The following is a 22374-nucleotide window of genomic DNA, read 5'->3' on the forward strand; positions in this document are numbered from 1 at the left end:
TATTGTGAATGTATGATTGTGGTGTTAACACACCAAGGTAATTTATACCAATAAAGAATAATCATAATAAATACTAATATACATTATCAACCCCTTTTCCCATTGTTAACAGGGGTTTGTACATTTGAGTAAAGCAGACTGTGCATGTAAAGCATGATCTATAAGCAGGTGCCACTCTTGGTATATTCAAGGATCATCTAAAAGTACCTTCTTCCCATTTCCAGCACTACGCAAAAGTCAGACACCACCCTTCACTTCCGGTCAAAACTACCATTAAGAACAAGTTTCTCATATTTCAGATACTTCTGATGAGATTAGATATTAGATAATCCAATCGCATTAAAGGAAAATAACAGTCCATACTCAGGTTCAAAAAATGATTAAAAGCTATATTCTATCAAAGAGAAAATGGGATATCTAAGAACCACGTAAGACCTGGTAGAGCACCAAAACTGTCCCCATCAGAAAAACAGTTCTTAAGGCTTTCATCTTTGAGAGAGAGGAGATCAAGATCCACTCTCACTTTAGATCTGAAAAAATCCACAGCTGTTTCTGTCCATCCTTCCACTGTGAGAAGACAGCTCAACACTAGTAGTCTGAAAAGATGTGCAGCTGTCATGAAGCTGTTACTACAAAAAGAGACAAAAACAAGAAAACGAGCAAATCAGACAATGAAGTTGCTGGTGTTCTCAGGATAATAGGCTGACCACCCCAGAGTCAAGGCCTCAACTTCACTGCAAGTGTTTTTGTGCTTACTCATGAAGTAGAAATGCAACCAACTTCTACAACTGAACTTGTTTGTATGTGTGGAAAAAATATCCCTGCAGATTTTTTTTTTAAAGAGTGGAAGCTGTAATAATGACAAGTGTGGACACAACCTTTAGTGTAATTTTCTGTTAAAATTATTTTTTTTTTCCCCTCTTTTGATAATTTGTACTTGATGGCCATTTTAACTGGAAATTAAATAAACAAAAGGGTGGTCTGTGACTTTTGTACAGTATTGTATGAGAAGAAAAATTCAAATATTTGATGTGACAAATGTGAGAAAAATGCTCAGCATCTGAAGGATAAATAGACACAGAGAATAAGATCACACAGTAATTTATTGTAAATGTTTGAAAGGTCAGAAATGAGTACAACAGTTTCAAGGTTCTGAACTGGGAGATTTGCACCGAAAAATAATACAATAAGGCTTGATGAAACCAAACAAAACAGCAAACAACAAAAGCTGAAACTGCGCAGTGGTCGTCTTTACTAGATGGATATCAGTAAATATTTCATGTGGAGCTTACTGATAGTTCTCATAGAGACCATGTCCCATTGACCTGACCACAGAACCCATGTTTGGGATCTTTCTGATTCTCACTGTGTGGCCTTGTTATTTTGCCAACATGAAGGCGAGCTGGCAGCCAGCTTTCACTGCAAAGTGTGTCTGTGGGGGCCATGGCCAAACAAACAACCTATACATCATAAATCATAAATATAAAAACAAACGTTTTCATTTTAAAAATCCCTTGTAGTGTGGCTGCTTCATGCAACACCAAACATTATGACTGACAAACATAAGGTTAATAAATTAATACAGCTGAACCGTGCTCAGAGTATAATGACCTTTACAAGTGAGAAATGGCTTTGTTTCAGTGCTCCTCCCATAAAAAAGGTGTGAGTGAGTTGTGTACTGGCTTTTGTTCACTGCAACTGTAGGGAATCCTCAGTAATATTTACATTTATAAACAAAGTTAAAGTCCATCCGTACTCGTTCAAACCCTCACCTCTGCCTCAACTGTGTAATATGAGTCATGCCGTCTAATACTGACCTGAGAAAAATATGTGTGTATGTCATTTAAAAACCACCAGCAGCTATAGTCCGTCTGTGGCAGAAAGCCACCTGTAGCCTCTAACTACTCCGAATACACAATATGGTAAGAGCACAGGTTCAAACCAAACTCCAGGGAGGAGAAACATGGCTGGAGAAGTGGGATGCATTTAGTTTCAAATATATAAAATGTAGCTATCTACTATTATGCAAGATATATTTCCTCTCAAAAGGGGAATGATAGGGACAGAAGTAGGGGAGGTGGGATTTATAACTCCCAGGGATGCAGAAGGCTCATCACCGCTGCTTGAGCAGAGCTTTGTACATGGCGAAGCCCAACACTGCAAACACAGTGGCTCCCACGCTGGCTCTCAGCCAAAAGGTAGAGTTCTTCAGATCTGTCTGAGTCATGTGCCTGCATATATGAGAGAGAGAGAGAGAGAGAGAGAGAGAGAGAGAGAGAGAGAGAGAGAGAGAGAGAGAGAAAAGAGGGAAAAGAAGAAAAGAAGAGCGAGATAGAAAAGAGAATAGGGAGGAGAGAAAAAGGAAATGAAAAATAGAAAGAGGGCAAAGAAAAGAGAGAAAACAGAAAACAACAGAAATTACAACACATTCTTGTTTCTTTGGTTCATCTTTTGTCCGTTTGTGAGGCTGAATGTCAAATGACAAATCAAAGTGTTACTTGTGAAATGACTTTCAAATCCATTTACACTACAACTACTTCTGTACTGAGAGTGGAGGCGTTTCTACAGAACCTGGGTGTAAATTTCCCTCGACAGTCTCCTTACGAACATGTCGGGTTTGTTTTGTCATTTGGTCACTCTTCCTCAGCACTGACAGCAGAGGTAGGAAGGTGGGTTTTAGTGGAAGGGGTCAGAGGAAGCAGCAGAAGCACAGAGAAAAAGAACAAGGGCGCCAATCTTAAGGGCAAAGTGGTATACATTATGAACACAATGCTGAGATGAACAAGAGAGAAAGAGAGGGGCAGTGAAGTACAAATGACTTGAGAGTAAAAAGAAACCAACATCATCTGGTTCAATATATCATAACATGTTACCAAGTTATCAGAAAAATCACAGATTTTCAGTCTTTTAATTTCTGCAATGAACACCCCTTGAAAACCTGCCCAAAACATCATCCTGATCTCCAGACAGTGACCCAACCAACTGTTCTACTGCTATTTGTACTGCTTCTATTTGTATTAAGCCTGAGACTCAGAGCAAAGCACAAATAAGATCAGTGACCAAACCAGCATATGGGTAAACACTGATCAACAGCAAATTCAAACAGCCTGGAACGAGCTGCCTGTTTGCACAGGCACTCGGGTCTGAAACCCAATTGGTCTTAGAACAGATCGGTGAACTGGTACACTGCACTGGTACACTGCACACCCAACAGTTGTGTTTAAAATATAAGTATAGTAATATACTGTGAATAAACTCTTGGTAACACATGAAACAATACAATACACAATATTATACAACATTTAACTCGACAATGACGACACAATATTGTTTGTTTGGTTGAGAAGCATTCTATGCTTTTTACATAATAATGCTAATTACGCAGCTTTATGCTTTAGCTAACCACTACGAAGTTGCCAAGTAACAACTTGCTTTACACTCTAGCTAGCCGTTACCAGGTTTCTACTTTAGTGCATATAAAAAAACTACAAACAGATACAAGATAACTTTTATAAGATAATATTTGACCTGCGGCTCAGGAGGCCTGTCGTTGCCCCAAGTCAGCAGCTGTGACAGCAGAACAACTAAACAACCTGGAATTAACAGTAACTAACAGAATACAATTCAACAAATGAGTTCTGCAACCAGTCTGTAAAAACGTTTTACATACTGACCACAACCTGTACCTGTGACCAAATCAGAGGCGTTACGTTATTTACAACACATTATCCTATTACGCTCTACTGTTTCAATACATTTAAAAAACCTGTAAAATATACTGATAAATCTGTGCATTCAAGTCTGAGGGTGGGACAATAGTCTCTTGCAGGGAAAACTATTACACATCATTAAATTTAACAGCTCTTCTGCTCTTTTGTTGTTTTTAATTAACACAAAAAATGTCAGTTACGTATGTGTGTGCTTGACGTTTGTATTGTGATACACATCATATCACAAAGCTGCTGCCAATACCCAGCCCTACCAGTGGCTCAGGTAAGGCTGGTCTTTACCTGGGCACAAAGGGGTCGACAGATGACTCCATGTAGATTGAATCCTCTACAAAGGTGACTGCGTGCACCTGATGGATGAGGCTGGTCTCCTCATCAGCCAAAAGATATGCGCCCAGTTCATCCACCCGGGGCCCCAACCTTGTGTACATGCACACGGGACGCCAATTCAACAACCAAACAGCCCACAGTGACACCAGCTGCCCAGTTCATGCACCTCACACACACAGACACACACACCACACCGCAGCTAAGAAAAGGCCAAACTGATGATCAATAAATCAAAGTTCGCTGTGCGATGAGAACCCATAATTTGTTCTAAGATGTTTGTTTGCACCGAATAAAGCCCACTTTTGTGAATCTTTGGACCACGAGCTCAGCCTAACGTCTGGTCAGAGTGGTGTGTGTTAGGGATGGGTGGACACCGAAGTATGAATTTGTCCAATCTTAACATTCCTTCTGAGATGATGAGTGCTTTCTTTTAGCATTAATTAAAACGAAGTTCTTTCTATGGAATGAAACGTGCTGTTGATGAGGAAAAAGTGGGAAAAGATCAGTGAATCGGTAAAAGCAGCAAATGATCACAGGATAGGAACTACATATTCTTCAGTTCGCCTTCTCCCTTCTCTCTTTACACATACACAACTTACAGAAATGCAGTACAAATAGCAGACAGAAAGCAAAACTTTAGTCATGTCCAGTTCCATCCACTAATTACGTTTACCCCATCATATAATGTTACCAAGCTGGTTGGGTGAAGGCTAATCCATGCTTCCTCAGAGACATATAAAGGCAGCAAACTGCTGCTAGATTAACGTTACTGAACAGATGAACACGCTTGGCGGAGAACACTAAGTGCCAATTCCATTACGTCAGGGCTCTCGAGGGGCACAACCATCTAAGCATTGGCCTATCATACAGTTTGACTGTCCAAGAGAATGTAAATGGTCTCTCTCTCTATAGGTGAGTAGGATGGTCCTCCCCTATCACTAAGCGTAATGCTAGCTGATAGTGTTCTACTCCAAGCTGAACTGTCCAATGACATTGTGTTAGCTGTAAACAATATAGCAGTGCTTCATGAGTTTTGGAGGAAGCATGTGCGAGCTTGCGGGTTGTCGATTGGGCTGGCTGTTCATGAACTTTTTTTTTTAACAATGCAAGTGCATTTGATCATATCTTCATGATGCACGCTGTCAGATTTTGCACTGCAGTATCATAAGGTCATGATGCATTGTTACACCCCTACTGTATATATATATTTTTAATTCCTTTTATGTGCTTAAAAGTTATTTAAAAGTATCAGTATTGAGATTGGGGACACTAGCCTTGGTACTCAATTGAGAAGAAAACCAGTGGGATCACCCATCCCTAGTGTGTTTTATTTTTAGTAGCTTGCTATTAATAGTGAGTCAAACTGTCAAATGACAAAGAATGGTGTGGAGACATCAGACCAGACCTTCAGAGAAGCCCTGTCTAGGGTCCCCAGCAACTTTCATTCCTTTGATATGCGAGCCTTAAATGAACTATGATGGCAGTTAACTGCTAAATCTGAAAAATACTGCCACCTACAGTAGAGTTCAGACCAAACAAATGCACAGATGCACCAAACCAGCAAAAACAACATCTTTACAGCTGTCCACACCTATGAAATAGAAATACCAGGAGTTAGAAGTTGTACAGTTAACCATTACAACACTGCAGACATGCTAACATACACACACACACACACACACCAAGTACTCTTCATACCTTAATATAAAACAGCTTATGACAAGACAGTCCCTGCCTGAAACCCCTGAACTAAGCATTAGTCTTACAGTACAGTTACTGAAACAGAGATATAAGACATGCTGGCAAGTGTTAGAATGAGGTAAAGAGATGCAGTGCAAAAAGAAAGAGGGCCAGCCAAACACATGAGAATGAACACCTACAGAGGGAAAGAACAAAACATGACAAAGGACTTAATTAAAATGAATCAAAAACGCACACAGAAACACAAATTTGGTGACAAAATAATGAACTTTTTGTGCAATGGACATTTTCAGTCTATTGTTAGTTTTAGTGTTGTACTTCATAAGAGACAAGTAAAGAAGAAAATAATCTATTACATTTTGGAGAAACATTCCTCCAATATCTGAATAAAGCACACAATGAAAAAAAAATTGTTACACACTGAAGAGAAAAAATGCCCAATGCATTTTCATGTACAATGGCCTAAAATTTTATTTGTATCATTTGTTAGATTGCCATTTGTGAGTTATCTACGAGATTCACTAAATAGTTAATTAAATAAATAAATAAATAAATATATAAACAAACAGGGAGAACAGCAGCAACAAGAATCAAATACTCTTGAGGCCACATTTCTCCCAGCAGGATGATGGGTGAAAGTGAGTTAGTGCAGATTTACTGTTTGCATATCCACCTCAAAGGATTAACATAAACAAACATTACTGGACGGACAGACAGACACCCTGAATTCACAGAGAACTACCTTAAAGACTCCCTGCTGTTAATGATCAAAGCCACTGAAAGCTAGTACAGACCATCAAGGGGGGGGGAAAGGGGTCACATTAAGCAAATTAAGTTGTATTAACTGGTCCCCACTAGCTTCCATTAAAGCATTAGCCATATTAGCATTTTGGATGAAGCCCAGTCTTTCAGGAGAAAGACTACAGTGTTCAGTAGAGCACCGTGCACTGAAATAACTGGTTAAAAATGCCAATGTTTTACTAGGCATAAAATATCCATTCCATTTTCAGTAGTCAGATGTTGCTAAAATGGATCTGCAAAAACATGCACTCAGAATAACAGACACCATGCAAATGCCTTCTGAGCAGTGTGTGGTTCAGACAGGATGTGACCCTCTCTAGCTTAGCTGGATTAGGTCATGATTGATGAGACTCAGAGCACAGGCCGCTGCTAACAGAAAAGAAAAAAAAAACCTGACCAGAGAACGATGGATGAATAAAGCACTAATACCAAGAAAAGACCAGATAAGAGCTGCTAAGTGTGACTCCAAAAGTTTAGTGCGCTGTGTAAAGGAAACCTAGCCAGAGGTGCAGGGAACACATGTAGACACGCCGCTTAATGACCTCTCTTAACAGACGATGCAACACAAAAATTTTCAAATAAAGTAGGGACACACTATGTATTTTAATATTACATATATTTTCAACTGAGGGGTTGCACGGTCAAATACAGTAAGGGTTCAATATGTTTTCTGATTTTGAGATCTAGATTTGATTTGGTTAAAACTTAGTTCTCGAAGGGCAGACTGGTGATAGTTTTAAATGTCTATAGACTGCTCTGAACATTAATTTTTCTAATTTTGCGATACCGTATGAAAATAGATACACCCTTTAAATAAAGTGAGATTTCATGCTAATAAAAATACTGATATGTCAGGATGATATCAGACGTATTGTTGAACTTGAATGGCTTCCACTGTTCTGTTAAAAACACTGTATGATATCCCTAAGAGACAACCAGGAAAATAAAAAGAACTTCTCTGTTCTACACCTTAAATCATCTACACTGTGCGAGCTGTATATTTATAACTCTTTTGAAAAATGACTTGTTAATTCTGCTTTTTCCAAGCGTTTAGAAATTGGACTCTTGCAAAAAAAAAAAGGAAAATTATTTTTCCTTATTTTTGTTTTATGGCTGTGTATAAATGTAACATATATTTCATCTTGAAATCTGAATATTTAACTGATATGGAGTTTACACCTGACACTAGATAATTATGGAATAACTGAAAAGCAAATACACATGTACAGCTGTCCATGAGGGGGGCTCAAAGCGCAATGTGTGTTTACGACTGTGGTGCAAAAGTGAAACACACTTCGCAACCCCAAAAGCAAAAAACAACGATTCTCAAAGTGCTGCTTTAAAGCCCCCATCTACTCATTTTAATGATTTTTTTCTATTATCTACAGTTTTTGTGATGCTTTTAAAAAGAACTGGCAGAGTATAAATGCTGTTGGTCTTTTGCGTTGAGAGATTTTTACATTTTTTGTGTTTTCTTCTTTTCAATTTGAGTTGGATGGGAGTAAATTTGGCTTAGGTGACCAGAGTTAGCATAGTATATGTACGTCAGCTACTTGTTCTCTCCCTCACATAAAGTGACTGCTCTGCCACTGCTCAGCCAAGTAGGGCATTCAAGCTTTTCTGAATTTCTTAACGGTGCTTTTTATGACTGTTTATTACCAGTTGTTTGCAAGTGGCAGCTTTCTACTGGCATGCTGCAGGATCCTATTATAAGCAATTAACTTCATTTATGAGAGCACAACAGCTAGCAGTCCACTTTAACTGTAGGAAAAAAATGATATGTTAGCTCAGTGTTATGTTAGCTACGCACTCCTAAGGCTCAAGGCTCACACCGTTTCCCTGCAATTATGGCACGCAATAAGGCACACGAGAAATTTCTCCAAAGTGTCCACAAATATGATAGTGCCAACAGGATCTTGTGTGACCTCTGTCTTAGAAGCACGGTCCAGCAGTTAGCTAGCCAAACATAGGTTACGGGTGTAACATTAGCGCTGAACATTCAAATGTCAGACACAATATGTTCATGATCTACCCATCATAAGATGTAATTGGATCTCTAAATGACAGACAGCTTGATCTCATTTTGCACTTTTTCCCCCACCATTTAGAGAGCAGTCAAGAAGAACAAAGCGGTCTATTTTCCTGCAGTGGAGGCACTGCCACTGGCGCTGGGCTGTTTATGTTGCCAGTAAGACACCACTGTCAATCATAATGTGTTCTAACACACCCACTGAGCAGGAAGCAGAATTTTTTTAAGTATTTATCTACTATTAAATTGTATTAATTTACACATATTTCTCAACTATAACACTTGTAAATGCTCATTCTTTACTTTTAAAACCAATATTTAGACATTTGTAACCATGTTGACATGGGTTTTAAGGCAAAAAAAAAATCTGATTTGTGCCACTTCTGCCTGGCAATGTGAATGCAACCTGACACAGCATGAGTATATACAAAGTTATTTGGAAAATGCCTATTCATTTGTGCGTGGGACACAAAGTTATTGGTTGTATTTATCAACCTCTTTTCCAAAACGACCATTTCCAAAACATTTTCCCATTTATTCGCAAAGAATATTTCAGGCGCTAAATACTGTGCACCCTACTGGAAAGAGCCAGTTTAAGTACCCAACGCCGAACAACTCAACCATTTATTGGTGGATATGCAACGTAAAGCTGTGGGGGTACCCAGCCAGCAGCAGAGAGGAGGCATGTTAGGAAGCAGAGGTTAAAATTGGCCCTGGAGTGCTGGCTTGGCAAAGAGGTGGGGCACATAGGGGGTGTGGACAGGGTTGGACTCAGAGACCTGTTCAGAACAGCACTGTAGAGTTTGGTCCTGACAGAGCGCAGGAGCTCACAGTTCAGCAGGTTCTGACAGATGCAAAAGGTGCACCTGTTGCAGGCACACATGCAGCGGAGCTTGGCGTGGCTGCGGAGACACACACGAGGAAGAGCAGGTCAGAGTCACATGAGATGCACGTCCAGCTTTAGCCTAAAAGATTCATCCTGGAGGAGTGGAGCTCCTGCACCTCCTCCCAGCAACTCTTCAAAGAAAACATATTGTGGAGGGATGCAAAGAGGCAAAACTAGGTGTAAACACAATTTCCGAATTCCCAACACACGTTCAGTTCAGAACCAAAATAACACTTGAACGGGAGAAAGAAAACTTTCCAGTGAATGCTTCAAAGAACAATATCTCCTCTTTGGCTGTGAACTTAAAGAAATAATATGACTAAGTAAACAATTCACCTAAGAACATTTCATCTGCAAGAAAAGTGCAGGGGGTGTTCAGTAAAAAGCACTCTGAGGGAACTCTGTGGATCAGACACATTAGAGAAAGACGAGGAAAGAGAAGCTGGAAATGTTGCAGGCTAGCACACAGACAAAGCTTTAACAAACAGACTATTTGAGAACTACTCCCGTACACAAACGGAAACAACCCTTGGGCAAGACTACCCATCTGTGCCACCTAATCTCAAATACTAATATTATGGAGCATCCTAAACCCACAAAAACAAATGCTGAAGCCCAACAGTTCTCCCTAGAGAAATTCTGAACTTCCTTGCCAAATCAAAATTTCTCTCTGAATAGCTTTGTTGTAATTAACTCCCTGCTGATGAATTGCAGTCAATATTGGAACCTAAAGGGGAAGTGTGATTCAGCTGAAGTCTTCTTTTATTTACACAGCTGAGTAGGTTGTTTTAATCTACCCTTAAACACAGTCACACAGTGAAACAGAAACCAATCTTTAGTTCATTCTTTGTTTAATGTTCTTTGTCCTAGTACCAAAAGAAATCACCACTTCATTTCATACAAACTAGAAGAGATCCGAGTATATCTGAGGAGTTACATCTATGGCTCTATGTTTCCTGCTTTTTGCTACACTACCTTAACAAAACAATGGGTTAATAATGTTCTGATGAATGCATTTAGGAGTAGGAATGAAGCAGTGCCCTTCCACAGATTTTCCCACCGAAAATTTCAACAGAATTGAATCAATAAGACGTAAACATCAGAATGAAACATGCCATTCTAGAGAAACTTGTTGAGAGAGAATTGTCCACTATGGTGGTAACCGGAACCAGACATATGAAGAGGTTAATGTCTCTAAAAAATGCCTCACAGAAAGTTAATCCATGAAATGGTTATGATGCCTGAACACGGTTTTACGATAGTTTGAAACAGGCTTTTGGCTTAAAACACATTTTTTAATTTATTCATCACAGGGAAGAACATGCAGTGCTTTGTAAGGCAAAATAGTACCTAAAGAAAACTTCTTCAGATTCACTTCTGTTTAATCATTATCAACATTACATATAAACATGTATAGGTTCACTGGTTATTCTGGATAGAAAATAAAATGGCTGCAAGTTGCAGAACCTCTGGTTCCTGTCATTGACACTGTTGAAAAATTCAAGTTGTTAAGTTTCTCTACACTGCACCACTGCATATCAGGACACATTCAAGATGTAAATAAAAACTTATTAAAATATACAGACATTTTGCATTTTTTGTGGAATTTCTCTTTGATGTAATTTTGAAAATTGCCAAATCTAAATAAATTTCAGACTGCTACTGCATATAGCACTAGTTCTTAGTTGTTAAAACTCCATACCAAACTCATCTAACACAGAAAGAAAAAAGGACAAAAAGAGAAAAGGAGAGGAGAACAGTTCTAAATAGCCACAATACAGAGAAGGACAGCCAGTGGAGCCATGCAGGATGGGAAAGACCGTAGAGGGACAGAGGGAAGGTAGTGGTGGCTACTCACGGATACATGGCCATGGTGGTGAGTTTGGTGTAGATGTCTTTGCTGGGTGCGTCGGCCGTGTTGCAGGTGAACGGCTGGGGCGGGTGCAGCTTGTGTCTCCTGCAGAAGTCCAGTGGAGACAGGCTGTAGTGCTGTCGGACCTCGTGCAGGTCTGACTTGGCAGCGATAATCATACACGGTGTCTTGCTGTCCATAAAGTACTTCTGTGGAGACAACAGACAGGGTGAAGCTGAACAGCAATGAGATTGCTATGGTGATTTCTGACAGACTAACTTCACCTATGGAATCAGATTAGTGGCTTGGTAAAATCACAACTACAAGTATGCTGTTTGTTTTCAATCAGTGGATAAGTAAATTCACCAGGGCTGTAAATGCCTCATCTTATAACTGTGTTAATAGGAAGATTCAGTGCATAATATAAGCTCAAACTTCAGAACAATTCAATTTGATTTTCATATTTGGTACGACTCTGAATTATTTTTTTAAATGAAACTGAAGACACAAATTGGACTAGATATATAAACATATAGACAAGAAAACATAGACAATAAAAACTAAAAGCATTTTTAGACTTTTACTTTCTCACATAGTCCAAAAAATGAGCACATATTAACAAAATATTACTCACATTAGTTCTAAACAATTCTACTAACATCACAAAATCCAGGCAGTTGAATTGTCACCTTAAGATTGATGCGTCCTGATGCACTGATGTATTTTACACCCTTAAATGTCACGTTCTAAAGTGATGCTTTAAATACAGATCACCAACCTTATAGGCCTTTGCGCAGTACTCAAAGGAGCGGGGGTTACTGATGTCGTAAACCAGACAGACAACGTCACAGGCCAGATCAGCTTCTGAGAGGAAATCAACGTCCGGGAGAACCTCATGTAGCTGTAACAGAGACGGGTTTAGATATATGACCAACATCATACCTGTAAATATGCTCAGTTTTTTAAGGATGGTACAGTTTTAACTTACAAGCAAGTACTTCTCCTGCCCGTAGACATACGCAGTGCTGATAGCGTAGTAGGATTTGTGGTCTTCCCTAATTCTCCGCTGTCGCTGCATGTGGAGATCATTTTAAAAAAGTCAGAGAACAGCACTGAATTAAAGGAGTTAGTTTACTGTAAGCCCACAGTACTCACAGCAAGGTTCCTTCCCAAGAAGGCCTGCAGGAAGCCACTTTTGCCACTGCCTCGTGCTCCCAGAACATTGCAGCGGAACACATTGCGCTGGGTCTGCTTCTTCTGCAGGTCAATGCGCTTGTTCCTGGTGACTATACCAAACAACAGAGATAAACAAAGAGGAAGGCAGCACAGGGACACACAATGTAGATAGATTAAAAAATAAATTCTGCCTTTCTTTCTCTCTCTCTCTAACACACACAAAAGACTTGCAACAACTAGCTAACAATTCCTCTAAGTTGTAGATAATGCCTACAAAAAGAACTATCAACTAGGATGCCAATTTTGCCAAATTATTTTGACCAATAACCATTTGTCATTACTTGGCAATTGACTCTTAATCAACAAGCCTAAAATAAAGGACGTGATGTAATAAAATATCAATTAAAAATCTGTCTGAGCCACGTCTGAAGTTGTAAAAAACTTGATATACACAGACTTATAAGCTCACTCATCAACTGAATACCATACTAATGCACTGAGATATTAAAGTGTTTTTTGTATGACCTGTAGAACTTGGGATTGAGAGGCTGACCCGGGAATAAACATGTACATAAAGTAAATGGCCTGGAACGGTATTAAGAATACTCTATGTAAGAACCCAGTTTTGTTTAAAAAGAGAGGCTTTCAACTTTATGTTCATGATTGCATGACCAAAAACTAAAAAGCTGATGAAGAATATACAATGAAGGACTAGTGAAAGTTCTATATTCAAAAGTTATTTTTACCACTCACTACTGAAGCAAGTTAAAAGTAAAGGGCTTAGAGTGCACATACAAGGAAGAAAAGAAAAAAAAAAAAAAAATCACAAAAATTAGGAAAAGGGCCAAACGTCAAAAATTCATATTAAAAAATACTTTGAGTACAGCTACAGGATTTTGCAAGATGCCGTCAATTTTATAGAAGCTTTCACGTTTTTTTTTTTTCATTTTTGAAATGACCCATTTCTTTAACCGATAGCAGTGGTTGAACAGTTGTTCGGTTCAGTTCATCGGTTCTTCATGTACATTCTTCCTGTCAACAATATTGTTCTCGTCAACATGACAGACTGCAGTACATTACAGGAAACGCTGGGGGTGATACAGCTTCTATTGTATCACTGCATATCGTATCACCATAAAAGAAGAAACTGCTTGTCACACAGTTGAAACTCTGAATGAATGATAACAGCAGCAACGAGAGAAGAACTGAAGGAGGCACAATGGTCAGATTAATCACTCTCTTTCTCTCACCTGTCACGGCAGCAGCCTGTGAGTCCTGCTCATGAATGATAGAGTAACCAAGGTAACCCAGGTACTCCAAGCAGCGCTGCACGTCCAGGTATGTTGTTAGCCTGAATAGGAGATCACAAGCTAAGTAAAGCAGCTGCCCATGACCATGGCCACACATCATGTAAATCAAAGTGTAGTAAGTAACACTGATTGCCTGTTTATTAGTCATTAGTGCATTAGTACTTACGTCCACTGGGACAGGTAGCCCTGGTAAGTGATCCAGCCCTGCTCATTTGTGCACACTGTATTGTTGACATCAGGGCCCCAGGGCATGTAGGGGAAGACTTTAAAAAGATCCTTCAGCTCATCAGGAGACAGCGCACAGTCTCGGTCCTGAAACACAGCTTGGTTTTAATCAGAAGGTCATTCTATTATTATTATTCTTACTCATCCAACCAATCAATGTACTTATACTTTACTACAGACAACTGGTGTCTGAAAAGAACCGATTTATGTTTACCTTCATATACCATATATTTATTGTGCTACCTTGCCTTGATCAATTTACCTGTCACTAGATGGAGCTCAACAGCTATCCTGAAAGTCAGTTGTGTGAAATTAGGCAGGATAATCAGAGTTCAAGGGCTCACCTTGTCATGCTTGTCAAAGACACTTTGCAGGAAGAGGTAAGCATTGTGATTCAGCTCTGTGGTGCAGTCTGGAGGTATTTTTAACCTGGAGAAACAAAAGGGGTTAGCTTGATTACACCCTGGGCTGCTCCTGGCAGTGGCAGAGAATGTCAACAGAATAACCTACACAGAGAGATTAGACTTTGATACTGTGTGCGAACACTAGACCAACAGACTAGAACATGTGACATTTGAGCTGCAGTAAGGTGCTCCATGTACTGCTATAGAGATCTGGCTTAAAAAAAAAAAAGCACTACACAGTGAGACTGGTTTGTCAACAAAAGATTTCAGAGCATGTATGAGGGAATAAAGGTGCATAAAAAGCTGTGTCCAAAGAGAATTATAAAGCTGCTTTAAGCTGGAGTTACATTCACTTTACATTGTTGTGCCCTGCTTATAGCCACTGTTGGGCTGAATCTGTGCTTGTTGGTCCTATAAAGCACATTTTGAGGCAGGTGGAATTGATGGCTCGCACAAAAAAACTAAGAACTGTGCAAAGGGCCATAAAAACCTACAAATATCAGTCAGAAAATATAAGAAACTCACTGTTTTCAAAACATGTTTACACATTTTAAATATATTTACGGTTTTACTTGCCTCAGCAGAGGCTGCTGAATTTACTACTACTGTAGACTAAACACTGGGCATCGGGTAGGACTCACAATGGAAACAGGTATTCCTGGGTCAGCTCCAGGTCATCATCATATCCAAACCTGCGAAGCACAGTCCATGTGGTCTCGTGCCTTCCTCTCTGGATGAACAGAGTGTGCAGGAACAAGAAACCTGGATGAAGAAGAACATGGAAGCAAGTTAGAAATGCATGTTTTAACCTCTTAATCTTGAGGCTTATTATTCAGTTATTAATCTAAAGGCTTCTTATTTACTTGCTGTAAAGTATTCAGTAACTATGAAACTAACATAAACTACAGAATTATTTTAGTAACTGAGAATAAGTGAATAAGTGTGAGAATTCTGTGATGGGACAAAAGAGGGTGAGGGCTGCTGACCAGCTCAGCTGACCTTTAAGAGTGAGGCCGTTGTCCTTCACGCCATCCGTCATGTTTCGCCGCACAACATTTTTCACGTCCTCCAGGGCTTGAGGAGCCAAAGGCATGTTAAAGCATGTCCTCTGTGAAAAAGAAGCACCTCACTTTCAAGCTAACTGAACCTACATGAATAATTTCATCCCTTTTTAATTTTTTTTTAAGAAAGAATGATCTAAAAGCAGAATCAGGAATGAGGGATAGCGTGAGAGATTCATACTTGGAAGAAATTGAGCTCATTGTCGTTCAAAATGCCATCGTTGTCCAAGTCTGATATTTTGAAGATGCGAGTAAGTGCTTTGATGCAAGAAGGTTTCATCTGTAACAAAAACAGGTAAAAAACCTTTTACTGAAAGAACAAACTAGCACTCAACGGTCTTTATCCGAGGGTCATATTGAATACTGCTGTTCTACCTAAACAGCAAAACTCACTAGGTTTGAAATGGGGCAAAAAAGCTCCTCTTTTGTTAGCTACTAATGTAATTAGGAAATCAGAGGAAAGTCACGAGCAGTAGCGCTGGACTCTGGCAAAAGTGAAGAGCCCAAATGTAGAGGCATAATAGAAGTATTCAGTATATGTAAGTCTATTACCTCCTTTTCCTCTGGGCAATACAGGGGCCCTGTAGGATGCAGAACAGCTTTCTGGGCATAGTAGAACAACTCGGAGATATTCTTCAGGTTTTTCGCTGAACACTGAGGAAGAGCAACAAAGTTTTTGACAAATTCTAGATTTTAAATATGAATTCTTAGTAATTAATTGCACTTTTAAATCACTAACATGACAAGTGACATCTATAAAGTTAGCTACAGTGTTAGATCTGATCCATTTCAAACACTGAAATACTTTATTTTACCCACTGACCACTTAAATATGACAGAATGGATTTAACAGTCAAAACATTTCAATTATAAGCCTGTTACAATCCAGTCTAAAACCAATACAATCTGAAAAGGCAGCAGAGAACATTTCATTTCCCAATCATTCTTCACAGATGTGAAAAAGGCAAGACAGGAATCACAGCCCAGTCCAAACATGAGGGATTAATCTGATTTGCTGTACACAGTAAGCTCTGTGTTCATGTAGCTTGTAAAGCCTCTGTCTGCTTTTAGACTGAAACTAATCCCACCAGTAAGACATGGCTGGTAGTCACATGAGCCACCAGGTAATGCCACTTTCCTCCATGATCCTGCTGTCTATGACAGTAAATTATCACGAGGCTGTAATTTCCATTGGCTCTAACTCTAGCTGATTTTATTATCCTGCATACAGCAAAATGAACATATTGTTCAGATACATCATCTAAAATCAGAATGTCTGAACAAGATTAATCCTAACCTTACACTAAAAGATTGACTGATTAAAATCCAAGACTAGTCTTAATCCACAAAAATCCTCAATCCACAAAAACAGCCCTAAAGTTTTCAGCTCTTATTGAGTGCTTTGTCTTACCTCAACACAAGTCTCGATTTCTGAGAATTGGTTCATGATGGGCAGAATAGTCTCCATGCTGCTGTGCTCCACCAGATCTGACTTATTGCCCACCAGAATCAGCGGCACTCTGCAAAGCATTTCGTAAAGCATTACATGAAGTTATTTAGTTCAGGACTGCAATATTGATCATATAGTCAGAGATCATAAAGACATGCAAATCCACAGTAAACATACTCCAACAAGTCCATTACAATGAAAAGTACACAGTAAAAGAAAAAAAAGAAAAGGCACAGTAACAAAAAAGCCTGTTTAATTCTAGGGATGAACAGAGGCTGGAAAATGATCATGGAAAATGATCATGCAAAATGAATTATAACTGTTTATGGTATATAAACTTACACATTGTAAGTAGACCTCAAAGAAAAAAATTAAATACAAGAAAAATGTACAATATGGGCCCTTTAAGTCATCAATAACTTTGCCATGATTCTTACAACTACTATATAATAATGTTCAGCACCTATAACAAACACATAAAATAATGCAATAGTCTCTTCTAATCAGCAGAGATAAACCTGTCATGTTGCTGGTCTCTGCATACTGTTGCTGCCTTTATTCATTCACGTTATTGAATTCTGAAATGCAACTCTTAATCAGTAAAGGAAAATTCCACAGTGATACTGGAATGTCATTCAGATGAACAGGTCAAACATTTAAGGAACCTATACTGATATGACCATGAACTGCAGACACATTCACACACCTGCTGTCCTTGTCTGTTCTGTCGTTTATGAGGGGAATCCAGTGGCTCGTCACCTACAGTAAAGACAATAAAACTATGAAATGCCACGACAACACTAACACATAAAACACCAGTCAGAAAAACACTAGAACAATAAAATATTTATGTATTCATTCCAATAAAAACAAGCCTACCTTCTCAATGGATTTTTTGTTGTTTACTGAGTACACTATGCATATAACGTTTGCCTGTAACAGAGATAATAATACAAGTGGGCCAAAAATACCACTTCGACAATTCAGTCTAAATCCAACTATTTCAGTGAAATCAGTCTCACCTTAGATATTTCTTGATATAGCTGTTCATCCGACTGCTCTGCTTCTACAGAGTACAGAATGTGACATAGCAAGTTACGAAACAAGAGGCAGAAATCAGTTCAGGAGCTCAGCAAAACAGTATTTTTTTTTTTTTTTACATCAGCCGAGTAACACTGCAGTGTCTGGTGGAAACACGTTCCTGAGTGAGACTCAGTGCTGTTGTGTAAGCCAGATGGTTTTACCTGAGTAGTCCACTATGTGTGTAGGCACTCTCTCAGGGGTGACATCAGCAGGAATGGTGATTTCCTCAGCGCGGAGAGGGACCTTAAGAGTAGCAACAATTGTTGCAGATGGTTTAAAAATGCTAGTAATATGTTAGTAAAATTTGTAAGGGATTCAAAAAATTACATGGACAATTGGTACAGTCAACACAGAGTTAAATAATATTGCTAATTTACTTCATCACTGGGCCCAGTGAGTGTGCAGTATGAAATACTTCACCTCATCAGGGAATTCTTCACTGACAAGGGACATGATCAGTGACGTCTTCCCCACTTTAGCTGTGCCGGGGGAAAAAATGTCAGAGTCAGTAGCTATTAATAGACACCGTAAACTACCAGCCAAAAATCTAGACACATGTAATCATAGAAGGGCTGCCCTTATTTTTAACATTTTCTACATTTTAGAGTAACAGTGACAGCAGAACTGCAGCATAAGACTAATCGATGTATTATGCAGTGCCAAATCTTCTGGTTTAGATTTGTTATAGCAAGCACTGACAGCTTTGCACACTCTTGGCATTCTCTCAACTTCCTAAAAAGCCATCTGGCAAGTTCCTCCAAATGCGTTCAGTGTAAGTAGCCGAAAAATGACCAAAAATAAATCCAAACCTTTGACAGGTACGGTACCCTGTGCTGCACAAAGAAAGATATTGTATGGATACTTACTAGACAATGGCCAGATTCCTAAATTACTGAAATGAAATTGCTCCAAAGGAGTAGAAATGATGATCAGGCAGCCTGTGAGGCTCCTTACAGGGGAATTCAACAGATTTTTCAAAATTGTTGCAAAATTCCATTGCTGTGATGTAATCAAAGTCAGTCAGAGTGGTTTGATGTAAAGTGGCTCGCACAGAAAGATACAGACTCAGATTTCATTACACAAACACAAATATAACCAATTTATGCATTATCCATAACCACTAGTGAACGAATACATGTCTTATGAGTTATGTTTATCATGTTAAAATAGTGGAAAATGAAAGGTTTTAGGCCAAAACCTTACCACAAAACTATCATAAAACAATGTATCAGAAATCAGGCAGCATATTCATAACCATCATGTGTAATAACTTTTTGTGAGGGAGCTTTCAGAAACATTAAACTCTTCAGACATCAGGTTCCTACCACCACCACTGTGAACAATTCAGACTCAGTAAGTTTCTCTAGAATGGAGCATTTCATGTTAAACCATTCTGCATGGGTTTATTTACATCTTGACTAGAAATGGGCAACATGATCAGTTGGAACAGAAAAAAAAGTATTGCTAAATATACTATCAAGAACTGTGAAAGCATTTTTTTTTCAATACTTGGCATATTGTGTTGCACTAAATCCAGTTGAACGGGACTAATTTTGCACCCTTTATAATGAAACAGGCAGCTGGTCAGTGTTTTTCAAGTAATGATGACATCCACGATAACGTTCAGAAAAGCATACTGCATTGTATTGTGATGTTTTCACGATAACCATATATATTGTCATATTGCCTAGCACCAGTCTTAATTAATTTCATCATGTATTTAATCATGTAGAAATTGTGAAAAATGTGTGGAGCTGCCCTTTTATGTTTAAGATTTAGTCGCTTTTCCCGAGCAGTCAGAGACGTTAACTCTGACACGTACCCTTCTGGCTGCCCTCTCCATAAGCTGTCACCACTCGCAGTACCAGAAGAGTTATAAATAGTCTCGACAACTATGAAAAAGGATGGGAGGCACAACTCAACAGCCGAGCAAACGGGCTCACAGCTACTGTCAGCTCTGGCTCTGATGAGCCTTCCCGTTGTAAACACACACGCTGGTCCTGCACCTACGACCTGCGGTTATGTGACCAGCTCAGTGTGAAGAGTGTAGAATATGAGACACAACAGCACTGAGGAAAGTCCAAACTATAAACCTTAAACTTATCCATCTGTGGCCTCTCTGATCACATCAACATTTTAACCCCAAACAAGGTGGGCTGAAAGCTCAGACTGGACTGAGGGGACATTGTTAAGCGCCTCAATGAAGGATTTGCGTAAACCTGCTAACTAGCTACATTAGCTCGCTGCCGCGAGACACAGCGCTGAGACATATAAAGGTGGTCACTGCTGAAGGACACGGATGAAAAGCTCACTCACGTTCTCCGACTAGTAATATCCGCACGTCCTTCCTCATCCTTACAGCGTACACCGTGTCAAAACAGCAGAAGCATGTAGCTGACGAGCTAACGCTGCGCTGCCGGTGAGGGAGGCGGGCCTGCGCGGCGGCTGTAGGACAAAACGGACGGACGAGTTTACTCCTGTTTCTGAGCTCTTCTGCTTTCTTTCTGACAGACACTCAGCAGCGCTTCACTTCATTACCGCAGAAACACGCTAACTGCTGAAGTAGACACTCTCTCCTTCACTGTGAGCTCCGGACATGTCCGTGGCTGACGGTTAGAGCGAACGGCAGTGCGTCTGACCCGCTGCAGCCGGTGAGTACGGAGCGCCACAAGGCACACACAAGTCGATATCCGACAGGAAAACGAGGATTTGACTGAGCAGGCCTGTTTGTTCAAGTAGTAGCTTATACCGCCCCCTAGGGGGCAGGAGCTGAATTGAGCTGTCTGTGTCAGGGGCTGCGAAAAGAGTCCAAAACCTCAAACTACCGCGCTAATAGGGATGTGGTGTAACGGAATACATTCAGAATACAGAAATTAAGCGTCTGTATTCAGTCCTGGTTACATTTTGTAAAGGCAGTATTCAGAATACAGTTACTTTTTACATTTTTAGAACAATTCTTTGACAATACTTACCTACTAAATTTTGAAAAGAATCATGCCATCTTTCAACAAAACACCATCAACTGCTTATTTATTAACTATTTTAAAATCAGAGCACAGCATATAAGGACTTACTCTAAAGAGGAACTGAAAAAATGGGCTATTTACAAACAGTGAAGTTACTTCTGAAGCCTGAACAGATTGATAAATCACTGTGATGAGCCAGTTATTAACCTGAGCATTAGGAAACTCTTTTGAGTGATGGCAGAACTGAGTAGTGGACATGTTCTTGAGTGATAAGCTTAGCTTTGGCAGAGTACTGGACTTGTGCATGCTTTCCATGGAAAGGTACATACATATCATTAACTGAAAATCACATAGCTACTCATTTTATAGTCAAATTAGATTTTTTTTACTTCGCTTAGATTTTTCTTACCTTTATCTTAGGTCAAGAAAGGTCAGTGGGATTATGGGAGCAGCAGTGGTATAAAGCAAGGGATAAGAATCAAAATAATTTTTGATAATTTTGTATTCATTTTTGTATTAGTTTGAATAATTAATTTTATAATAAATAATTTCATGAAATATACCTTCAAAACAACTACTACCGGAAACAGTGAGGACAAATGTGAAATAAATGAAAATCCTATCTGCTTTACTGATATGTATTGTGAATGTATTCTAAACATATTCTGACACATTACTTTACATTACTTTCTTGTATATTGTATTAGAATACTTTACTGAATACATCTAGGGCAGTGTATTCAGTATTCAGTCAAAGTACTTTACCCAATTCTGCATACTAAATGTTGGGGAAAATGTTCTGAAAAAGTAGTAAAGGCTGAATACTGAATACCTTGTCCTAAAAGTATTCAGTAACATATTCTGTTATAACAAATAAAAAAGTGATGCATTCGAAATACATTTAGAATACATCTTGTTAAGGCGCATGGAAAAAAAATCTTTTCATTTTCTTTTATTTCTTTTTACTTAATTCACATTGTCCCTCACTGTTATGTTGGCAGTTTTTTTCATGTAATTATTCTGTTAATACGTTTCAGGAAAAATTAGCTTAAATTTATCATGTAAATGAATTTCTGAAAATTCTTTTTTTTTTCTTTTATTGCCTACTCCAGTTTACGGCTGCTCCCACAATCCCCTGAGCAAGACGTCAGCACAACACGGATGCTAAATTTATCACTCTCAAACATGTCCACTACTGAGGAGATTATTAGTATCATCATCCCTCAAAAGAGCTCAGTAATAGTGAGATTAATAACTAGCTCAGCATTTTGGTTTATCAGTCTACTCAGGCTTTAGCAGGAACTTAACAGGAACTGGTTGTAAAGAAGCCTTTAATTTAGGTCCTCTAGAATTCTTTAGAACGCACGTTTGC

General features: G+C 39.1%; 1 protein-coding gene across 4 annotated transcripts; it reads right to left on the minus strand.

Moving 5' to 3' along the window:
• Positions 1-1085: 1085 nt before the first annotated feature.
• rhot1a (ras homolog family member T1a) lies at positions 1086-20722 on the minus strand. Of its 4 annotated transcripts, none has more exons than XM_036566676.1 (21): positions 20353-20722; positions 18457-18515; positions 18198-18279; positions 17976-18019; positions 17833-17886; positions 17660-17712; positions 16915-17023; positions 16056-16157; positions 15685-15783; positions 15442-15550; positions 15084-15204; positions 14383-14467; positions 13980-14125; positions 13754-13854; positions 12483-12613; positions 12316-12399; positions 12106-12228; positions 11334-11536; positions 9369-9491; positions 4011-4148; positions 1086-2231 (listed from the first exon to the last, which is right to left on the minus strand). In XM_036566676.1, the coding sequence occupies exons 1-21, from the start codon at positions 20387-20389 to the stop codon at positions 2114-2116; spliced, it is 2121 nt and encodes a 706-aa protein (XP_036422569.1). In that variant the 5' UTR covers positions 20390-20722; the 3' UTR covers positions 1086-2113. The 4 variants fall into 4 exon arrangements, 3 of the variants coding, with proteins under 3 accessions (XP_036422569.1, XP_036422567.1, XP_036422568.1); XR_005007058.1 differs by having other exon boundaries at positions 2122-2231; positions 4011-5934; positions 20353-20721; XM_036566674.1 differs by lacking the exon at positions 4011-4148 and having other exon boundaries at positions 20353-20721.
• Between the last annotated feature and the right edge of the window lie 1652 nt (positions 20723-22374).

Source organism: Colossoma macropomum, unplaced genomic scaffold, assembly GCF_904425465.1.
Source record: "Colossoma macropomum unplaced genomic scaffold, Colossoma_macropomum, whole genome shotgun sequence".
NCBI lineage: Eukaryota > Metazoa > Chordata > Actinopteri > Characiformes > Serrasalmidae > Colossoma > Colossoma macropomum.